Source organism: Lottia gigantea, assembly GCF_000327385.1.
Source record: "Lottia gigantea unplaced genomic scaffold LOTGIsca_7, whole genome shotgun sequence".
In the NCBI taxonomy this organism is placed as follows: domain Eukaryota; kingdom Metazoa; phylum Mollusca; class Gastropoda; family Lottiidae; genus Lottia; species Lottia gigantea.
Window position 1 is genome coordinate 3,149,914 of NW_008710370.1, and position 22,505 is coordinate 3,172,418.

General features: G+C 33.1%; 5 protein-coding genes across 5 annotated transcripts; 3 read left to right on the forward strand and 2 right to left on the reverse strand.

Moving 5' to 3' along the window:
• Positions 1-5,035: 5,035 nt before the first annotated feature.
• On the forward strand, positions 5,036-6,857 carry LOTGIDRAFT_155078 (hypothetical protein; the record flags this gene model as incomplete). Its single annotated transcript, XM_009065582.1, has 2 exons — positions 5,036-5,068; positions 6,513-6,857. 2 exons carry the CDS (start codon positions 5,036-5,038, stop codon positions 6,855-6,857), a joined length of 378 nt encoding a protein of 125 aa, XP_009063830.1.
• Positions 6,858-7,018: 161 nt separating this feature from the next.
• Positions 7,019-11,013, forward strand: LOTGIDRAFT_155079 (hypothetical protein; the record flags this gene model as incomplete). Its single annotated transcript, XM_009065583.1, has 6 exons — positions 7,019-8,137; positions 8,538-9,516; positions 9,821-9,877; positions 10,069-10,219; positions 10,372-10,453; positions 10,738-11,013. The coding sequence occupies 6 exons, from the start codon at positions 7,019-7,021 to the stop codon at positions 11,011-11,013; spliced, it is 2,664 nt and encodes an 887-aa protein (XP_009063831.1).
• A 2,001-nt stretch (positions 11,014-13,014) lies between these two features.
• On the forward strand, positions 13,015-13,191 carry LOTGIDRAFT_107649 (hypothetical protein; the record flags this gene model as incomplete). The annotated part of the gene is made up of 1 exon (XM_009065584.1): positions 13,015-13,191. A coding segment is annotated over one exon (177 nt), but the record flags the coding sequence as incomplete, so codon positions are not given.
• Positions 13,192-13,727: 536 nt separating this feature from the next.
• LOTGIDRAFT_98628 (hypothetical protein) lies at positions 13,728-13,940 on the reverse strand (the record flags this gene model as incomplete). Its single annotated transcript, XM_009065585.1, has 1 exon — positions 13,728-13,940. A coding segment is annotated over one exon (213 nt), but the record flags the coding sequence as incomplete, so codon positions are not given.
• Positions 13,941-15,520: 1,580 nt separating this feature from the next.
• LOTGIDRAFT_155080 (hypothetical protein) lies at positions 15,521-19,823 on the reverse strand (the record flags this gene model as incomplete). Its single annotated transcript, XM_009065586.1, has 4 exons — positions 15,521-17,187; positions 17,897-17,967; positions 18,474-18,539; positions 19,645-19,823. The coding sequence occupies 4 exons, from the start codon at positions 19,821-19,823 to the stop codon at positions 15,521-15,523; spliced, it is 1,983 nt and encodes a 660-aa protein (XP_009063834.1).
• Positions 19,824-22,505: the final 2,682 nt, after the last annotated feature.

The window sequence follows — 22,505 nt, forward strand, 5'->3', positions numbered from 1 at the left end:
TATCTTCCATGATGTGATAAATTTGATCTTCTTAGCTTCGATACAATATAAATAATACTGAAGTGTTATTGTTTTCTTGGCCAACCGATATATAATAGAAAGATGTGTAGAGATTCAGTACTTGAATACTAGTACTTGATTCCAAATCTTTATTTACTCTATATCATTCTTGTTTTCCAGAAATCAAACAAAACAATACAACAACCCAGTTCAGCTCCGTTGTTGACGGAAAAGAAAGGATTTCCAGATTCTGGTATTAGTGGAAGTGAAGCAGCTGCCAACTGGTTGACGTCAGCTCACAAAGAAGCTAGTCATAATGTTTCTGCCAAAACTATGGAGGCCATGTCTGTAAGTTAAATTAACATAATGTTTTCTACAAAGTGTGGTCACATATCCATAATTCACTAGAAATAAACCAACTAGAATTTAGAAAGGACAATTTGTCCCTATTTTAAACCCTATCAAAAAGCAGAAAAATCAACTATTATTTAAGATGATATGATATAAAATGGTGAAAAAAGATGATTACAAGCGTGAGCCAAATATGTTACAAAAAGAGTTATAACAATATTATAAAAGGTGATACACATTGGAATGAATTTAATGATGCAAAATATAAAAGAATGAAAACTGAATTAAAAAATAAAATCTGAACTAGCCATCTTTAGTCCATCTTTAAAACGTCATAATTCAGAAGGCAATTTAAGAGATTGGGGTAACAATTCCAAAGTGAACTTGCCCTATTATTAAACTTTCGTTTCATTGCCTCGATGAAATCTTGAAAATTAATTTAGGTTGATTTTTATTTTATTTAATAACTATATTTTAGAAGATATGGAGGATATTTTATTTATATTTTTACTCCAGTCCAAGTGATCAGCAAATTGTAAAGCCCAATATATATATGCCTGCGGCTTTCACCTGTATAAACAGCACTATATTCTGACTAAGGTCAAGGTTAGCGCTCTTCAAAGTAAAAACAAAAAGGGTCACAATTCATGACCTGTTGCTACCTACGCCATGACACACAACAATATAAACACCAGTCCAACATGTTAAGCGATCATATTTATTTTAGCGTTGAACTGTATGGTTAGTGTCTCACGAACGTATACTTGTCTTTCGTATTCATAGATCTGCGATAGTTAGATCAAGTTTTGTACAAGATGAGCCATAATAATAAGTCTACTGCTACTACAAATGACAATGATTTTTAAGGCTTTGATGGTGTCGACGTAGTCGATGCAGTTTTGGCAGTTAAAGAAAAATTCTAAATTTCATTCCAAAAAGAAGTTAGTAATCAAGGGTAAGAAGCCATCCAAAAATGTGTTATTTCCTTCGACTTCTTTGGATGATAATATTAACCAAAATTTTAAAGGAAACAGTCAGCTTGTTTCCATCTTGTTTTGAGCGGAAAGTTTGGCGATTTTACATGAATTAAGGATATGAAAGTACTCTTTTGTGTTCAAATAAACATTAATATGCTATGTGAAAAATCACTTGACGACCTTTTATCAAATATATAATTATAAGTTATCTTTATGATAAATGATAAGTGAACTTTGAAAGAAGGGATTATAAGAAAAATAAAAAAAAGACTAAAGAGTGGTTGTAGGCTTGGCCTGACTTCAGTATGAAAATTATAAAAAAAAAAATTTCCAGCACATTCATTAATTAAAACCAAGCAATTAAAAATAATTTTATAACATTAACAAAAACATTCCAATACAGGCTATAACATAAAAATCCAACATATTTTTTCAAGTTAGTGCCTATTCTGGATAAGTAGTCAAAGGTTTTTATGAAGACTCTGAAGTTCATCTATCCCTGGTTTATAATCGAGATTCAATAACTGTAAGAAGAGGACAAATACCAAGATTAGAAGTCTGCAAGAAATGGCCTCATTTCAAAGATATATTATCGACTATAATGCCTTATTAACCATATGTCAAGATTGGGCTATAGATTGGATTGAACTGCACAAGAGCCTAAAAGCGTCATACCTGGTAAATTAGATGAACCTTACGCAGTAAGGATTCTGTTAGGATAACCAATCCCATTTGTCATCAACAACATAATATATTAGGATGCAAGAAAGAAGTTGAACAGAAAGACCATTTTGTTTATAGGACTACAGTTAAAGAGCTAAATACTCATGTCAACCAGATGTTTGATTTAGATTTCAAAGAGAGAAATGAAGAAAAGTCAAGTTTATCATGGGAAGACAAACAATTTTTGAAGATAGCTCAAGACAAAATCAACCAACAAGATAATGGCCATTACCAACTTTACCCTTTAAGACAGATGATGTTATTTTACCTGATAATCGAAATCTTGCGTTGAAACAACTTAATGGACTCAAGAAACGTTTTAATTCTGAACTATAAGACTACTTAACTTTTATGAACAAGATTATTCAAAGTAGATTTGCTGAGAGTCCCTATTCAAGACATCAATAAGAATGATGGTCACAAATGGTTCATTCCTCATCATGGGGTGTATCATCCAAAGAAGAACAAGATTTGAGTTGTCTTTGATTGCAGCACTCAGTACCAAGACCAATCTTTAAATCAAAATCTACTCAAAGGGCCTGATTTAACCAACAATTTATCTGGAGTGTTATGTAGATTCCTGAAAGAAAATGTTGCTATAACCTGTGACAAGGGAAGCAATGTTTCATCAGGTCCATGTGCAAGAAGACGATGGTGATTTATCCAAAAATCCAGTTGAATATCACATGACTGTACATCTTTTCGGTGCCACATTGTCTCCATCATGTGTCAACTTTGCACTCAAGAAAACAGCCGATGATTATGAAAGTGAGTGTAGTCCAGATGCTGTTCACTTCATCCATAATGAATTTTATGACGATGGTTTGTCATCTGTACCCACAATTTCAGAAGATCATAAACTCATCCAGGATACAAGGGGATTATGTAAATGTGTAAAAAGAACTTCTTCAACTACTTTCACAAGAAGAAAAGGCAAAAGACATGATAGATTTGGATCTTTTGAACCAAGAACTCGCTATGGATAGAGCATTAGGCATACAATGGTGTGTAGAATCCGACAGTCTGATGTTCAGAATAACATTGAAAGATAAACCTTTAACAAGACAAGGAGTGTTATCAATGTTTTCTTCGTAATTTGATCCTTTTGGATTAGTCTCCCCCTTTATACTTGTTGGAAAAGGAATCTTGCAAGAACTTTGTCGTTATGGAACTGATTGGGACGAAAAGATACCAGACAACTTGAGATCGAGATGGGAGAAATGGCGGAACGATATTTTCAAAGATACCCAGTTGTTATAAACCCGCATCATTTGGATTAATCAAGAAAGCTGAATTACATCATTTTTCAGATGCTTCCCAAGATGGTTAAGGGCAGTGTTCGTACTTGAAACTAGTCAACCAAAATGATGAAGCCCACTGTTCCTTAGTATTAGATAAAGCAAGAGTAGCTCCTCTAAAACCAGTAACGATCCTAAGACTTGAGCTTACCGCAGATCATATGTCAGCAAAAGTTAATAGTTTCCTGAATAATCTTGATTACCCAGAGTTAACCAACTTCTATTGGACAGACAGCAAAGTGGTGTTGGGTTACATCTCTAATGAAGATCGGCGTTTCCATATTATATTTGTTGCTAATCTGGTTCAAGCAATTAGAGACATATCAAAACTGAACCAATGGTTATACATTCCTTCTGAAGATAATCCAGCTGATTTAGCTAGTTGAATTAGTTTAACAGCAGAAGGACTTGTGAAGAGTTAATTATGGTGGAAATCAGAATTCCTTTGGAATAAAAACTACTTACCTGATATTCAAGATACTGAACTATTACCTGATGATCCTGAAGTAAAATCATTTTTCTCTTTCAAGACAACAATAGACGAAGATTCAATTTTAGAAAGACTTTCTCTGTTTTCTAATTGGTTTCAAGCTAAAAGAGCTATAGCAGTATGTATCTGTCTTCAGAACAAAGCTAACCATAAACTGGTGCCCAAAATAAACAATGATGGTGGAAAATACATACCTGTTAATGTTGAAGAGATCCAGTATGCTGACAAGGAAATTATTAAAATCCTACAGAAACAAGAATTTGGTGAAGAATTGAAAACCATTAATGCTGCAGTCGCTACAAAATCTAATGAATACAAGATAAAGTCAATCAGCTTTATTTTCAAATTAGATCCAATTCTCTGTCAAGATGAAATAATTCGTGTCGGAGATTGCTTACAAAATTCTACATTCGAAGACAAGATCAAGAATCCAATAATCATACCAAGAAAATCACACATCACTGAATTGATAGTTAGCCACTACTACCTGGCTCTTTACATGGTATTGGGATAAAATATAGCATGTCAAGAAAGCGCCTGTTAATTTAAGTTACATACAAAATTAAACCAAACTGATTTATTTTTATTTTTATATAAGTTATTTGTAAATAAATAAAACAATATAATCCCAATTATGTTTGAAGAAGTACTACAATTGAACAATCAAAAAATTATCCCTATTCCTTTATAGACGGACGGTAACACCCGAAATAATGTAGCCCTTCTTTGAGCAGCCAGGTTATCAAGAGAATTATCTGCACGCTTATAAAAAATCAATGAAAACAAACATGTACGTGTGTTTTTCTGAATTAAACACAAAAAGCGCACTTGAAGGAAGAGATCATGATCGTGTAAAAAATATTTGTTAATCTAGTATCGTTTTGGATTGTATGTCCGTCCGAAGAATTGATAACGCTCTCAAATTTTCATATTGATATCACGTGACTCGGAAATACACTGTCAAACAATAACAGATACTTTAATCATTGTCTCGCTGCAATAATGTTATATGATATGCATATTTTGGACTAAATTGACCAATTGCTGAGAAAACCAGTCTCAAAATGATCGAACGTGACACAAATACAATTCCGTCCCAAAATTAGTAACGTTCGCATGTTTCAAAATCCATTCCAATTTTTTTACCTAGCCTCTCGCGAGATTACAATTTCTTTCCGGATGTTGACATCAAAGCAATGGAATCTGACAACGAAAATCGCAAACTCAAGGTAAGGAATATTCATCGGACTTGGTTATTTATGGGATGGAATATATATTGAGAATGTTATTTATGGGATGGAATATATATTGAGAACGTTATTTATGGGATGGAATATATATTGAGAACGTTATTTATGGGATGGAATATATATTGAGAATGTTATTTATGGGATGGAATATATATTGAGAACGTTATTTATGAGATGGAATATATATTGAGAATGTTATTTATGGGATGGAATATATATTGAGAACAGTATTTATGGGATGGAATATATATTGAGAATGTTATTTATGGGATGGAATATATATTGAGAACGTTATTTATGGGATGGAATATATATTGAGAACGTTATTTATGGGATTGAATATATATTGAGAACGTTATTTATGGGATGGAATATATATTGAGAATGTTATTTATGGGATGGAATATATATTGAGAACGTTATTTATGGGATGGAATATATATTGAGAATGTTATTTATGGGATGGAATATATATTGAGAATGTTATTTATGGGATGGAATATATATTGAGAACGTTATTTATGGGATGGAATATATATTGAGAACGTTATTTATGGGATGCAATATATATTGAGAATGTTATTTATGGGATGGAATATATATTGAGAATGTTATTTATGGGATGGAATATATATTGAGAATGTTATTTATGGGATGGAATATATATTGAGAACGTTATTTATGGGATGGAATATATATTGAGAATGTTATTTATGGGATGGAATATATATTGAGAACGTTATTTATGGGATGCAATATATATTGAGAATGTTATTTATGGGATGGAATATATATTGAGAATGTTATTTATGGGATGGAATATATATTGAGAATGTTATTTATGGGATGGAATATATATTGAGAACGTTATTTATGGGAATGAGAATGTTATTTATGGGATGGAATATATATTGAGAACGTTATTTATGGGATGGAATATATATTGAGAATGTTATTTGTTGGATTGAAAATATATTGATATCGTTATTTATGGATGGACAATAATAATATACTGAGAATGTGAGAATGATTTGGCAAAGTAGCAGGCCTACTAAATTCGTTTTTAATTTTTTTTTAGGTAAATCAATTTTAGTATAGGACTAGGAGGGTGAAGGGGTCTAATTTAAGGTCTATGGGCCTGTTATTTTTCTAAAAGTCTATAGCATAGTCCAAGGTAGTACTAGGCAAGAATGTTGAAACACATTTACAATGTTATTAAATAACCCCTCTTTCCCCTGAAAATGCCATTCATTCTTTGCATCCACCTTCTTGAATTTGTTTGGACTTCTGTATTCCTCAGTTTTGTATGCCGGTACTTTCTTTAACAAGACAGGAGTATTTGAAGATTTTTTGTAGGCCTATTTCTTAGATTGCAATTTCATAATTTCAAATTAAATAAACTTTAAACTTTTTTCTTTTTTAGTCCAAATTAAGTTCATCAACTGAATATAGAAGAAAGCAGAAGGTTAATGATCCTGAAAAATATGAGAAGTATTTAACGTATCAAAAAGAACAAGGGAAAAAAAACCGAAGTGAGCTTAAAAAGAGATTGAATAAATCAAAACCAAGTAAAAAAGATGTTGAAACACAAGAAAAAATCAAACTTCAGAATCGAATTCGTCAAGAAAAATTTAGAAGAAAAAAACAAAACAAGACTAAACAGAAAAGTACCAGTACATCATCAAGTGCTTTAATAAAAGTTTCATTTAAACATGTTACATGTCAAGAGAAAGTAAATCAAAATGAAAAGGGGAGAACAGATAAGTAAACTTTTCGTGATAATTTAAAATTGAATCCTCAAAAGTACAGACGGTTTAAAGAAAAAGACAGAAACAGAAAAAGGCTCAACAGAACACTAAAGCAGAAGAGAAACCAAAACCAATGTAATAAAAGAATTGACAATGAAGATTTCAAATCTCCAAAGACCAAATGGAACGTTATTTCAAATGTTCGCAAGAACCTCCCCAAAACAGTGTAGTTGAGGGACTCATAGCAAATTCTTCTCCGAGAAAACGTCAAGCCCTACACAACATTAAAGGCACACACAGTAATTTTGAATCAAGTCTGAAGTCAGCCATTGGTAAATTAAAGACAACACCAGATGGTAAGAAGGCTGTTAAACTTTTGTCGTCAGCCATGTTACAAACACCAATGAAAGAAAAGCACTTAAAGAAATTGGGGGTGTCTAAAAAACGATTAAGCCATCCTTTCATCCGAAAGCAAAGAAATGATTCCATTCCAACAAGTGTGAAGAATGAAGTGTACAGGTTCTTTTTGTTGCCAGAAATTTCTCGAGCTTTACCTCACAAGAGGTATGTCACCAAATATGGATCAGGATATCTGCTTCTAACTTCACTTGCTGCTGCATACAAGTTATTCAAAAAACAAGAGCCAGATATCAAATTAGGATTTAGGAAATTTGTTGAATTGAAACCAAAACAAGTACGTCTACTAAAGAAGTCATATTGGGATGCTTGTGTTTGCCCTTATTGTATTAATATTTCGTACAAGTTGAATGTTCTAAATAGATATGTTGGAGAAGAAAAACAACTGAAAAATGAACATGACTTATTTGACATGTTGTTGTGTTCGTACACAAATCGTTTTGCAGATGCCCAGTGTGTTAATGGTACATGTAACAAATGCTCAGATTATGAATCAACCTTAACTGAATATTACAATGTTGATTTTTCACAGAATGTCACATGGACACATTGGGAAAAGGTCCATTCCAATGGAAAAACTAAAAGGGATCTTGTGATTATCGAAGGAAATTTACAAAATCTCTTTGATGAATTTGTTCAAGATATAATTCAGCCATTGCAAGGAGAATCATTTATCTGCCATCTCTTTACAGCAAATTGGCAATTTGCTCAATTTAAAAGATTAAAACAAAATCTTCCTCAAAACTGCTTGTTGATGATCATGGATTTTACCCAAAACTATGCAGTTATTTTACAGGATGCCATAAAATTACAAGCCTTTACCCACAAGCAGATCACCATACATCCAATTGTTGTGTTCTACAAAAATAAAGATCTGGTTCTTGTAAGAGATTCGCTTATATTTATCACAGATGACAAAAAGCATGACTTTCATGCTGTGAATCACTTTAAAACTTTAGCCAAGGAGTATTGTTTACAAAATATAGACTAACATATAGACAGAACAATTATCTTTAGCGATGGTTGTGCTTCACTGTACAAGAGTAAGGGACCATTTTTTGACATTTCTAATTTGTTTGCTGCAAATGAGCATCATTACTTTGGCTCTGAACATGGTAAAGGAGAGTGTGATGGGGAGGGGGGAGTGATAAAAAAATGCCATCACTCGAGCGGTGATAGGTAGGAAAATCATAGTACAGAAAGCAAAAGACATGTTTATGTATTGCATAGAAAACCTCTGTCTTGATGATCCCACTTCAAAACGCCATTTCTTTTTGGTTGAGGAGACCGATATCAATCAATTAAGACCAGAATCTGAGCAGCTACGTCCATTACCAGGTACACGAAAAATTCATGAAGTAAGAAGTACATCAACCCCATACCAAGTATGTGTAAGAAAGTTGAGTTGTTTTTGTGGGAAAACCTGTTATTGTAATGGTACAGATTGCGTCAATAAAGATTATACTGGTGAATTTATTAGACATGCACTTGTCACATTTAAAACATCAGATGGTAACTTTGAAGATATTCTGAAAGACTTAGCATCTACAAACGACCAAGTTAAATATGTTCAGAAATGTCTGGTATACAGTAACAAAATACCCCCCATTGAAGACATATTGTGTCCATCAGTTCTACAAATAAAAGGGGTTATGGATAAAGTTGCTTTGGACCTTCTTCCTGAACTCTGCCTTCATGAAAAACTCTTTCCAGTTAGAGTTATTGGAGATGGGAACTGTTTACCTCGCAGCCTCAGTGTTGTGGTATATGGTGATGAGAAACATGCTGCTGAAATGAGAGTCAGGATAGCGGTAGAACTCAGTCTACATAAAGCAAAATATTTAGATAATCAACATTTGTCATTGGGATTACCGGTAGAAGAAAGTTCAACCAAATTCGTGAATATATTCACAATGTTTTCCCCATTTTATATTCCACCTACCAAACTTACCAAAGACGTTATTGAAAAAGTTTTTATCGAGGAAGCTATGGAAACCGCTGTTAATGGATCCTACATGGTAATCTGGCACCTATTTGCTTCAAGTTCCATCATTGGATATCCTATTTATTCTGTTTATCCTGAACGTGGAAACCCTAATATTCGACATGACCTACACAGAATTATACACCCAATAATTCCAAAGAGAGAAGAAAAAATTATATATATTATGTGGTCTACCTGTCGCACTGATATGACGATGGAACATTGGATACCTAATCATTTTGTTCCTTTGCTTCCTCTGGAAATTAAACTTCCTCAAGGTTAGTACTTACTAAAGTAATTTCATGTACCATTAGTACAATACAATATAACTTAATACTTTCACTGTTCAAATAGTGCTCAATACATCTAACACGTTGATATCCTGGCCCAACTGAAAATAAGTAGTATTCTGATATTATAAATGATGACACATTAATTTTGAAACAGATCATTCATGATATTTTGTTGTTCAATTATATCTCGGTAGCAATGTTGTCCAATAAAATTGTTTTAGTCATGAATGTGAAAAATTTAAATGTGCTTCACCATTTTTAAAGAATTATGAACGTTTATGTATTTCAGGCTTAATTGAAGATGTTTGTATGGTTAATGCTTGTAACATTGAATTAAATAGTCATGGTATGTAGATTGTACCGATATGTAATTATTTTTTAATATAGAAATCCATTCTTGCTACCAGGTTAAAACTCATCAGTTTTTTGGCATGCTTATTCCTAGTTTCATGCAGAAAAATGGGACTTTTAACACGACAGGATCTGCTATTTTATGCTCAATAAGTTTTTTGAGGTTTATGAATTATTTAATTTTAGATGAAGTTCCAATGAAAATTGAACAACATTTAAACGAGTTGTTTACAGATCTCGCTTCTGATGATACCGGTGAATATATGTTTGATATGACCACCAGTCCGATTATAGAAATGGAGCCGTATGGTGTTGACAACAAAGTGTGCAAATCTAGGTATGTATTCCTAATACACATCTCTTTTCTTGACAAATTTCATTTCATAACAGGAGACTTGCAACTTCACTACAAATATTAGTACAATTCTTATACAATCTTGATGCTTGAACTTTGTTACATTTTTTTAATATCTGTGTAATATTATATAGATTAAAGACTGGCATGTTTGTGCTTATTGCACTTCCGTATGTCTCTAGAAAAAGAGACAAAGAAAAACTTTTTGTAGCTGAGGTAACTTAATTGAGTTAAATGTGTTCGAAATTAATTAAATTTGTTTGAATTATTTTGTTTGTTATTTTTAATGTTGGTGTTCCAAAGATTTTTTTTTATTACATACTTGCCTATCTATGGTATAATAGAGAGATATGTCATACTTGCCAGCATATTTTCTACAAATTGATGCTATTTGGAATTTCCTTTGTCAATTGTTATTTATATATCAATGATCAATCAAATTTTTAACTAGCATGGATATCGTGTCTATTAAATAATTGGATTATGTTAAATTTTTTCAGATTCTTGATGTCAAAGAAGAGAATCTTTGGTTAAGATATATGGTCAAACAGGATAATAGAAAATATGTGTGGCCTGCAAAAGAAGACTGTTCACTAGAGCCAATTGATAGGGTTAAAAAGGTTTTGAGTTCGCCATTGCCAACTGTGGTAATGTTACATAGAACTATTTTTATGCCTGTTGAGAATGTTACTTTCCATCCTTATTTTGAGAACGTTACTCTTTGTCCATCCACTATAACGTTATCAATTTTTTGTTACAAACTGTTGTATTTCTGATATTTTCATTAATGAATTCAAATAAACAGTAACTTCTGATATTAAACACATTTAGCTGTTATCAAATTGTTAAATCAATATAATTTATCTCTTTGTTGCATTGATACAGTATAAATATGCAACAAATGTCCATCTTTTTCTTTGTTGTACAAATTTTAATATTAAGTGATCAAACCACTTAAAAAATATTAAATATTCATGTGAAAATATTAAGCAGAGTATCGTATTAGTACCTTAAACTAGATATAACTTTTAGAAACTGAATATAATTGGTGGTTTAGGATACTTGTTTTATCCTCAGTCAAATTTGTGAATTTAGGTGGTGCAATAAAAACACTATCCGCTTGTCTGGTGATAAACAATTTATCTTATAATATTCATTTTTGCTTTATTGAATGATGTCTCCAGATGGATGAAAAAAGTTTTAAGCTCTACAGTCACTTTTATTTTTATCTACTCTTTGGGAGTTAATGGTGCCTTTACTATAGCCATATGAATGAAGGTTATGTCTTCTTTCTAAAAATAATCAAATACCTATTGAGTGAGTGAGGCTAGGCCCAGTCTAATAAAGATTTAGACAAAACATCCCTTCGTAGTTCATTAGTTTCGTCCCAAATGTTTACAATTTTTACATACAAGGCTAATAAAAATACGGAACGAAACTAACGAAATATGAACCAAAGTTTGGTGTAATTCTACTTAATGGACTGGGCTAGGCCTAATGCCACATCTGCAAACTATGCCTAGTGACAAGATATGATAATATAAGTATTGTTTTGCTTGTATTTTTTTTCTTTGATATTTAGGCCTAGTAGATCTAAGCCCATCTTTTTTTCTTTTCTTTTTGTAACTGGTGGGTCTGGGTGAAGCCTGTTCTCATGTTGCCGCTTTACTCTTTGCTGTAAAGGCTTCTGTGGAATTGAAAGAATCTGTGACTGTCCCACAAAAACCGGCATATTGGATGTTACCAAGTGTAGTTAAAAAAATTCAGTATAGTGAAATAAGAGACATAGACTTTACATCATCAAAGACATTTTTAGGCACTAAATCTGTTGTGTTGGCAACTATCGATCCATATTCTAATGACTTTGTTCCAAAACCAGTTAGTCAACATTTTCCATCTGTTTTAACAGAGTTACGTGTAGAGGAAAGCTGCAGTGCAAACTTTCGCGATTTGTCAATAAAATCTGTAAATCTGTGCAAATATCAGTTACTGAGGAACAAGCAAAACTTGTAGAAAAAGAAACAAGATTACAGTCAAAAACTAAACTGTGGAATCGATTCAGGGCAGGTCGAATTACTGCCTCTAAGGCAAAATCTGTTTGTGACACAGACATAGATAATCCATCTGTCAGTTTAATCAAAACTGTGTGCTATCCGGAATCAGTAAATTTCACCAATGCTGCTACACGATGGGGATGTGATCGTGAAAAGGTGGCAATTGAAAAACTTATTTCAACAATTGAATTAAGACATGAAAATGTAGTTTTTGAAGAATCTGGATTAGCTTTAAATCCTAAATTTCCATAAATGGGAGCCTCTCCAGGTGTGGGATTATTTCTTGTGATTGTTGCGGTAAATTTTGCAAGTCAAGTGCACTTATTCCAAAAAAAATGAAAAGTTAAGTGATATCAGTCAGTGACAAGAATTTTCATCTGCATTTTGTAGATTGACAGTTAACACTAAAAAAGAATCATCAATATAACTACCAGATCCAAACACATCTTAGGATGTCAAATCTTGAAAACTGTTATTTTGTAGTTTGGACAAATGTTGATCTCCATGTTGAAGTTGTTGACTTTAATTTAGATTTATGGCATTTAATCTGTGAAAAATCACAAAAGTTTTTTCAAATTGCAGTTTTACCTGATTTAGTAGGTAAATTTTACTCCAGGATTGGATCTGAAAAACCTGTATCATCGCATCCATCGGTACTTAAACCTTAAGTTCCATTATCTAACTCAACTGATATAAATACTCAAAATTCTGACACAAGAAAATTGGTGCTACTGTGATCAAGACGAATTCGGTTCAATGATTTGTTGTGACAATCAAAATTGTGAAATACAATATAATTGTGTTGGAGTGGAAACGGCCCCAAAAGGAAAATGGCATTGTCCAGACTGTAGAAAGTTAAAATCCAAAGCTAAGAGACCTTTGAAAAATGCTAAGCAGTGATTTAGGCAAAGATCTGAATTTGAAAATTTGTATTAATTTAATTTATATATATGTTGAATTTGCAAAAACGATATAAAATTATATTACTTGTTATAAGGTGTCTTATATGTAACCTTTTGTTATTTAGTGTTCCCGGTCAAGGCTGCTGTATTCAGAGGAAAAAGAATAATTAATAAAATTACAATACTACTAAAAGAACATTTTTATGTCTATCAATAAGACATTATTACAAAGCACATACATAATTGCTGCATAAGTCAACAACAGAAGGACATAAATTTACAAGCGCACAACAGATGTGGGCAATTTTGTCTAACATTTTCACCAGGCTTGCATGCTAACAAATCAATTCAAATGGCAGCACTTAAAATAGTATATTTTTGTCTCACATTGCCAATAACCCTCTCCACATGAATTCTTACATTTGCAAGCTTTCTCGTGTTTTCAACTTTAAAGAGGGGAAAGTTGAGCTTTTCCTTTTGTAAAAGCAGGAATACACAATTCTGCACACATGCTACCTAAGTGGCAGCTATATCAAATCCTCTATCGGCAAGAACAAGATCTCCTGGTAGAATATTTGACAAGAAACCACTATTTTCTGTTACATGTTTGTCACTGGTTCTGCCACCCCAACCTTTAGAAATAAATGACACAGATCCCGGTGGCATAATACCTATAAGAAATTTGACTGTGTTGTGATGTTTGTAACTTGACCATTTTGCTGCATTTGCAAGAAGGTTGGATGGGCGTTCAATAAAACCTTCAAAACAATCTATTATTACAGCAACTCTTGTACCAAAATGTTTTCTAAATTGCATAGGCATAGTTTTTTTTTAACTCCTCGCGTTCAGGCCAACGTACAACTCCTTTTAATTTGATGTAAATGATGTCAATTACTTCAGAAAAATATCGTGTAACAGAACTACGTGAAACATTGAACTCATGGGCTAATAACTGGATGGGTAAGTTTAAACGGAGTCTCATAAAACACAATAACAATAGCTGAAATTTATCAAGTTTTGGCTTTGTTGGCAAATATGGTTCCAGGAATGTATACAATCCATTTAGTAACACGAAGGAAGGCAAACCAGTAAAATATTTCACTATCTCATCATTTTCCTTAAACTCATCCATGTTAAATTTAGCTGACACTGTTGCCACTTCCTTCCTTAGGCTCATATTCTCAATTCGTAGAGAGTGAATTTCATCTGCCATCGCGTCAAACAACTGCATGTCTACATCTGTCTGTGTAGCCATTCCAGTCTCTGACTGATTACTTTCTACATCTTCTTTGTGGTTCAAAAGTTCAGGTAAAGATGAAGCAGCATTCATCTTTTCAGTCCTGTTTTTTTTACGCTGATACCTTTTATTAGCTGCAGGAGATTTAATATTACGCTTGGCAAACGATAATAACTTCTTTTAATCTCCTCATCATCCTCTGATCGGTTGTGGCAACCTTCTATGTTGCAATAATTTCCCTTATTATCAGTCTATAAGAGAATTAGATCGAAGGATGGAATCGATAGGTATAGAACACTTCAAAAGCCACTTGCCATTGAGAACTACAACCAGTACATAGGTGGTGTAGACCAATCAGACCAGCTTAATTCCTACTATTTGTTGTCCCACAGTTCGATGAAATGGTGGAAAAAGGTTTTCTATCACCTACTGATTACAGACGTATCCAATCCATATATACTACACAAGTCCTCTGTAGCACCCAACTGTAAAGTGAAAAGTTTTGAATTTAGACTACAATTAGTACATGGCCTTTTCAGAAGCTACCAACCTTCCTTGATATCACAGCAAGGTCATCCATCAAACACAGTTGATCCACCACACAGATTAAATGGACAATTGCATTATATGGAGAAGATCAATGGAAAACCAGATTGTAGAGTGTGTACAATAAGATCTGCAGAGAAAAAGTACTTACATCGAAAGCAGACCAGACATCAGTGCAAGACCTGTACACCAAAGATCCCATTGTTTGACATACCATGTTTTGAACTTTACCACAGTATAGTAGATTACAAAAGCTATTAGCAGAAGAATTACAATAATACTGAGTAAAGCCTTCAGCGCATTACTGAATAATACCAAGTTTTGTCAAAATCCAGCAAGAATCATGTCTTTTAGTGTTAGAGAGCTAAAATTTGAAAGCGTTTTCAAGAACGAGGCCAATAACTCCTATGAAACATATTTAGATTTTTTTGATTTTCAATAGAGTTCATCCATGGGTGATAATAGACAATTTAATCAAATTTCAAGATTAACAACATCGATGAACTATGGCCGTCTATGGACAGCGATGAAAAAGGATATAACACTAAGTGTTTTCTACATTGACAGTAATTAATTCTATGTCATCAGCACCTTTCAAATCTGAATTCCTTCTATCCCTTAATTCTACGTCATCAGCATCTTTCAAATCTGAATTCCTTCTATCCCTTAATTCTATGTCATCCGCACCTTTCAAATCTGAATTCCCTCTATCTGTAAATTCTATGTCATCAGCATCTTTCAATTCTGAATTCCTTCTATCAGTTAATTCTATGTCATCAGCATCTTTCAAATCTAAATTCCTTCTCTCTGTTAATTCATCATCATATGCACCTTTCAATTCTGAATTCCCTCTATCTGTAAATTCTATGTCATCAGCACCTTTCAAATCTGAATTCCCTCCATCTGTTAATTCTACGTCATCAGCATCTTTCAATTCTGAATTCCTTCTATCTGTAAATTCTACGTCATCAGCATCTTTCAAATCTAAATTCAATCTATCTGTTAATTCTACGTCATCAGCACCTTTCAATTCTGAATTCCCTCCATCTGTTAATTCTATGTCATCAGCACCTTTCAATTCTGAAATCCTTCTATCTGTTAATTCTACGTCATCAGCATCTTTCAAATCTGAATGCCCTCTATCTGTTAATTCTACGTCATCAGCACCTTTCAAGTCTGAATTCCCTCCATCTGTTAATTCTACGTCATCCGCACCTTTCAAATCTGAATTCCCTCCATCTGTTAATTCTACGTCATCCGCACCTTTCAAATCTGAATTCCCTCCATCTGTTAATTCTACGTCATCGGCACCTTTCAAATCTAAATTCCCTCCATCTGTTAATTCTACGTCATCAGCACCTTTCAAATCTGAATTCCCTCTATCTGTAAATTCTACGTCATCAGCACCTTTCAATTCTGAATTACCTCGATCTGTAAATTCTACGTCATCAGCACCTTTCAATTCTGAATTCCCTCTATCTGTAAATTCTACGTCATCAGCATCTTTCAAATCTGAATTCCCTCTATCTGTTAATTCTACGTCATCAGCACCTTTCAATTCTGAATTCCCTCCATCTGTTAATTCTATGTCATCAGCACCTTTCAATTCTGAATTCCTTCTATCTGTTAATTCTACGTCATCAGCATCTTTCAAATCTGAATGCCCTCTATCTGTTAATTCTACGTCATCAGCACCTTTCAAGTCTGAATTCCCTCCATCTGTTAATTCTACGTCATCCGCACCTTTCAAATCTGAATTCCCTCCATCTGTTAATTCTACGTCATCCGCACCTTTCAAATCTGAATTCCCTCCATCTGTTAATTCTACGTCATCAGCACCTTTCAAATCTAAATTCCCTCCATCTGTTAATTCTACGTCATCAGCACCTTTCAAATCTGAATTCCCTCTATTTGTAAATTCTTCGTCATCAGCACCTTTCAATTCTGAATTACCTCGATCTGTAAATTCTACGTCATCAGCACCTTTCAATTCTGAATTCCCTCTATCTGTAAATTCTACGTCATCAGCATCTTTCAATTCTGAATTCCCTTTATCTGTAAATTCTACGTCATTATCTGGCAACTCTAACTTTTCGGTACTCTCTGGGTTTTCTCTTCCAAGCAGTTGAAAATCATGCCCTTCCAAGGCCCATTTGACATCATTCTGAAACTCAATTGCTGTACGGGATAGTTTCTTCTTGTGTAATTTATCTGTAAATGACAAAAAAGAAAAAAAAATTATAACCACAACAATGTATATCTGATAGGCATAGATCAGTAGGTCATGTAGTTCGGATATTGTAGGGTTTCTCGAAGTAGTTTAACCAAGTTTAAAAAGAATGCACTACCTGCTGTTTGTTTCCAAAAAAAATTAAATTAAAAAAAAAAATCCAATTTCATAGCCTCACTGATATGGACAAATAGCCACATAAGTCCATATTATCTAGATCATCAAGGTCATGTCAGTTTGGAGTAAAATTCGGAGGTATGAATTTAACCAGGTTTATAAAGAATGCACTACCTGCTGTTTGTTTCCAAAAAAAATACGAATTTAAAAAAAAAAATCCAATTTCATAGCCTCACTGATATGGACAAATAGCCACACAAGTCCATATTATCTAGATCATCAAGGTCGTGTCAGTTTGGAGTAAAAGTCTGAGGTATGAATTTAACCAAGTTTATAAAGAAAGCAAAAAAAAAATCCAATTTCATAGCCTCACTGATTTGGACAAATAGCCACATAAGACCATATTATCTAGATCATCAAGGTCATGTCAGTTTGGAGTAAAATTCTCAGAAATTTACATTAAATATGAAACATATTAAATTAAATAAATTCCGAAAAATATATAACTAACATGTAAATGGTAAAATAAATGTCATTTAAACAATAACAGACATGCTAACGAGAATTCAATACCTAAACAATCTTGCTCAATTTGTTTTACATTCCCGGGGAAAGGAAAAACATCACATTTTTTCACATCCATGCTGTAATTGGAAACCAAATTTGTGTGGAAAATAATATTATTAATAATAATGATGCACACAGATGAACCAAGCCACAAATCAAATATCCGAAAATTTGTCCATTTAAAACTTTCATAAACGAAACTGAAGTGGATAATCTCACACAATATTTGTCATTCTTTGGTTTACAAAAAACATTTTTTCATAAATTTATCAAAAAAAATACTTACATAGCATTGTCACTCTTCACATTTACAAAACTTTCTCAGGAAAAAATTCTACAATTTTTACAGGCCACATCACACACACACCTTTCAGTTAAGCCCATCCGAACCTAGTTATACATTCCAATAATTAAAATCTGTGGGAACTGTGGCAATTATTCATTTCAATCAGTGTTTAGACTTGAGGTAAAAAGTAACTCAAAACCTGAACCGGTGCTCGGTTGACTCAGTAGACAAATTTTGTTGGTTAACTCGGAGACAAAATACAACTAGGTAACAATATTTGAAGAGTTCTGAACCTACCTGCTAGACATTGTTTCCATGTCTGTTTTCAATTCTGAACTTAAATTACTCGTCTCTCTCAAAGAGCTGTAATGAATAATGTACAGTACAAGATTTATTTGTGTCCTTACAATAGTTACAGCCACAGATGTAAATCGACTTCTCCCCTGGCCCTGTGCACTCCCGACCGGACACAGGCCCAGAGAAACAACACATCAATGATGTTGTCCCTCCAGATCCAGTAGTTCTATAAATAGTTCTTATGCACGACATCAAAGGCATTGAAAAACTAGGTTAACCAGACGGAATGGAGCCAATATTGTAACAGTTTCGAAAAGATCAAAGGACCGAGAATGAATTTATGGTGATGTTGATGGGTTAGTTTTATATCAGTTATTATGAACATAACGCGAAGTATCTCGTAACTAGGTAACAATTTTTCAAACAATAAAAATATAACTCGGACCACTATTTTCAAGACTTTGTACATTTAACATGCAAACCTGGACCACTTTTTTTTAGATTCAGGCCAATGACTATGTAGACGTTGTAAACAAATTGAATTTGAAAGTATTTTAAAAGCTTGAGTCTTTCAGGAATTATTATGGATAAATATGTGTATTGTAGGCCTAATGGGCAGAGAAAGTTCTCTTATATTTCCGTATTCTGATATCAATAGATCAATGTATATAAAAAAAAAACACGGAAAGAAAAATGGGTGCAATTGCAATGACAGTTTTATCAAAATATTCATTGGTTTACAATTATTGAATGGTAGTGTTGGAATAAAATCTTAAAGCTGAGCGTAGATTGTGAAAGCAACAGGAGCCTATATAATTGAGCTGGAAAAATGGTTCCGATCTTGAAATCAAGGACAGTTGTAGAGTTATGTAAATTTATTGTTCATTCTAAACAAAGGCTACTTGAATCAACTTATTATAACTCATTATAAGATTAGATTACTAAAATATACTGGCCTGTAGGAGTGTGTAGGCTAGCAGACGACATGATTTGAGTATTTTTAATGCTCAAAGTTAATAATTTAAAGTTGAAAAGTGGTCCGAGTTTTGTGATGATCAAAGTTTAAAATTTTTACAAAATAGTAAACAAATCACATCAGGCAGAGGCCGAACCATCTTTAAGAAAGATTGCGGCAATTTTTCTTATGTTAAGGAGGAGTCGTTCCACTTACCACAATCCCTTATGCTTATACAGCGAAAAAAACATCTTGCACCGTTTCAACATTTTCTTGTTTTCCAAAAATGATGGTTTGTCAGGAAAACAAACCAAATACCCATTGTCATAACTATGAACATGTAAATGAGCATGAAATCCAAATTCCGGATAGTCCAATACAAATATGGCGGGCATTTCAGTTCACTGAACACGTGCTAAGAATTTGCCTATGTGTAATGGCGTCAACTACGAAGTCCGTAAAATGAGTTTCGCTCAAAAAGCAATTTAGGACGACAATCAGCACAACGATAATAGGAACCCAATAATTTAATAAAAAAAATTACATGGATTCAAATATAGGCTAACACCCTGTCTGAAAATATTATGAGAGCGCTCAACTCATAGAAATAGAAGATCCGATAAGCCCTTTTTTTTTTTAAGTCTATGCTCATATTATATAAAAATATAATATTCAAAATGGAATTATATACAGACGAATTGAGCAAATTTGCGTGATTTAAAAATATAAGGCAAATAAAAATCCGTACCAACGCTTTCTTTTTTTATTCACCATAACAATTTTCCAGATTATTACAGCATGTAGTTGGACATCTAACCTTTGCGTGGTTTTTCTCTTCGGCGCATGCGCCGTCATACATTCATCTGATCAATGAACCAATCGAAAAATTACGACCGCGAAACCATGACGTAATATAATACGTCACAGATCATCCACGTTAACGTTGATGCAAGGGAGGTAACTGAAGTTGATAGGCCTTGGACAACTTAAGGATGTCCAACAAAATGTTTTCCATGATAAAGTGTCTACTTTTTTAAAGTGTTTAATTTAAGCCACATTAATTCTAAAATATGTGTCCAAAAAGTTATTTTAAGTGGCTAGCGACATAAAAGAATTTAGCCACACAATTATCAGTGATACTCAGGAGTATCCACATAAATTACCTCTTGTAAACACGGACGGATGGACGGACAGAGGTGACGGCAATATACGTCCACATTTTCATGTGGGCGTATAAAAAGGACATCAGAGGCATATGTATGCAGTTCCCCGCCCAATAAAACCTCAAAAGTCAAGTAGAAGTCTTTCACAAACAAATAAACCGCTTTGTTTACATGTGTGCCCTGTCAAGCCATTAAACACCTTCTCTTATATTATATTATTACGTATTAGACACTATTTTTCAACATTGACCCTATTTCATTATTATTGACAGAACGTCAAGGACCTATGTATATACCTACTTATTGATTTCATGGCCTTTTTGAGTTTTATCGCATTTTTTTTCTCACACATCTTAATCAGTTGCGTTCGGACATTTTCAGTGTTGTTGGTAAAAAAAACGGTATTATGGAAATCGTTCCTGTCCGTTTGCATTACCATATTAAAATAAGGACTTTGGGTTTTTTTGCTTCTTTTTGGTGGCGAAACTGAATGCACAAATCCTTCGAAATCTTCTAATTCCTCTCGCCCTTTCTTCATAGGCGTTGATGGCTTAGATTCAGATTGTGCCATTTTCAAAGTAAAAGTGAAGTGATTTCGCTAGCTTTTTTCAGGTGGGAAAACACCGGAAGTAAAACTTTTTGTGCTGCGTTCGACCTGTTTACCACTTTCTTGCAATTCATCTGCCAAAATAAACACCGTTCGAACAAAAGTCACAACTTCATCTACTAACACAACATACAATCGATATCAACAACTTTCATCAATATCTACTTGCATATTTGACGATTTTTTGGAACTTTGACTTTTTTTATATACGTGGTTTTCGCAATTTTTAACCGTATCCTAGCTAGCAGACCAATGTTCCGCAAACGTTTAGGGAACGTTCAACTAAGGTCGAATGTTCAAAGTTCAGAAAACATACTTTTGAAAAATTGAAATATATTTCAGCACTATTTTGGGTATTTAGATTAATAGTACAACACTGATCTAATTTTTCAAGACGTTTGGATTGTATTCAGCATCTTGCTGAAATGTTGTCTTCATGGGTTTGCTGAACGTTCTATGAACGTTCTCCTATGATGTGACTTAATGCCGTAAAAGAATATTCTCTTGTCTAGTTTTGAAGGTGTATTATACATTGTTTTGATGAATTAAACATTGCATTATTGTATTAAAAAAAAAAAAAATTCAAAGAGCCATTAATCGATATCCAGCAAGAATTCATGCACATATATATTTTATTTTATTTTTTTGGGGGGAAGGGGGGGCTGTGAGAACAAAAACTCATATTAGATAAGATGATAAGATTTTTTGTATATATATGTTGACAGCATACAATTTAAACAGTTTAAAGATTTACAATGATACAGGATAGAACAAAATATAGTACAAAAGCAAAATATGTTAGACCAGTGCTTAATACATTAACTTTAGGGTGATATAAAAATATCACTATTAGAATAGTGCTTAATTTAATACATTATCTTTTTACTGTTAAAATAGTGCTCAATACATAAATTGTAGAGTGATATAGAAATACCACTGTTAAAATAGTGCTCAATATATCAATTGTAGAGTGATAAAGAAATACCACTGTTAAAATAGTGCTCAATACATTAATTGTAGAGTGATAAAGAAATACCACTGTTAAAATAGTGCTCAATACATCAATTGTAGAGTGATATAGAAATACCACTATTAAAATAGTCCTCAATATATCAATTGTAGAGTGGTAAAGAAATACCACTGTTAAAATAGTGCTCAATACATTAATTGTAGAGTGATATAGAAATACCACTATTAAAATAGTCCTCAATATATTAATTGTAGAGTGATAAAGAAATACCACTGTTAAAATAGTGCTCAATACATTAATTGTAGAGTGATATAGAAATACCACTATTAAAATAGTC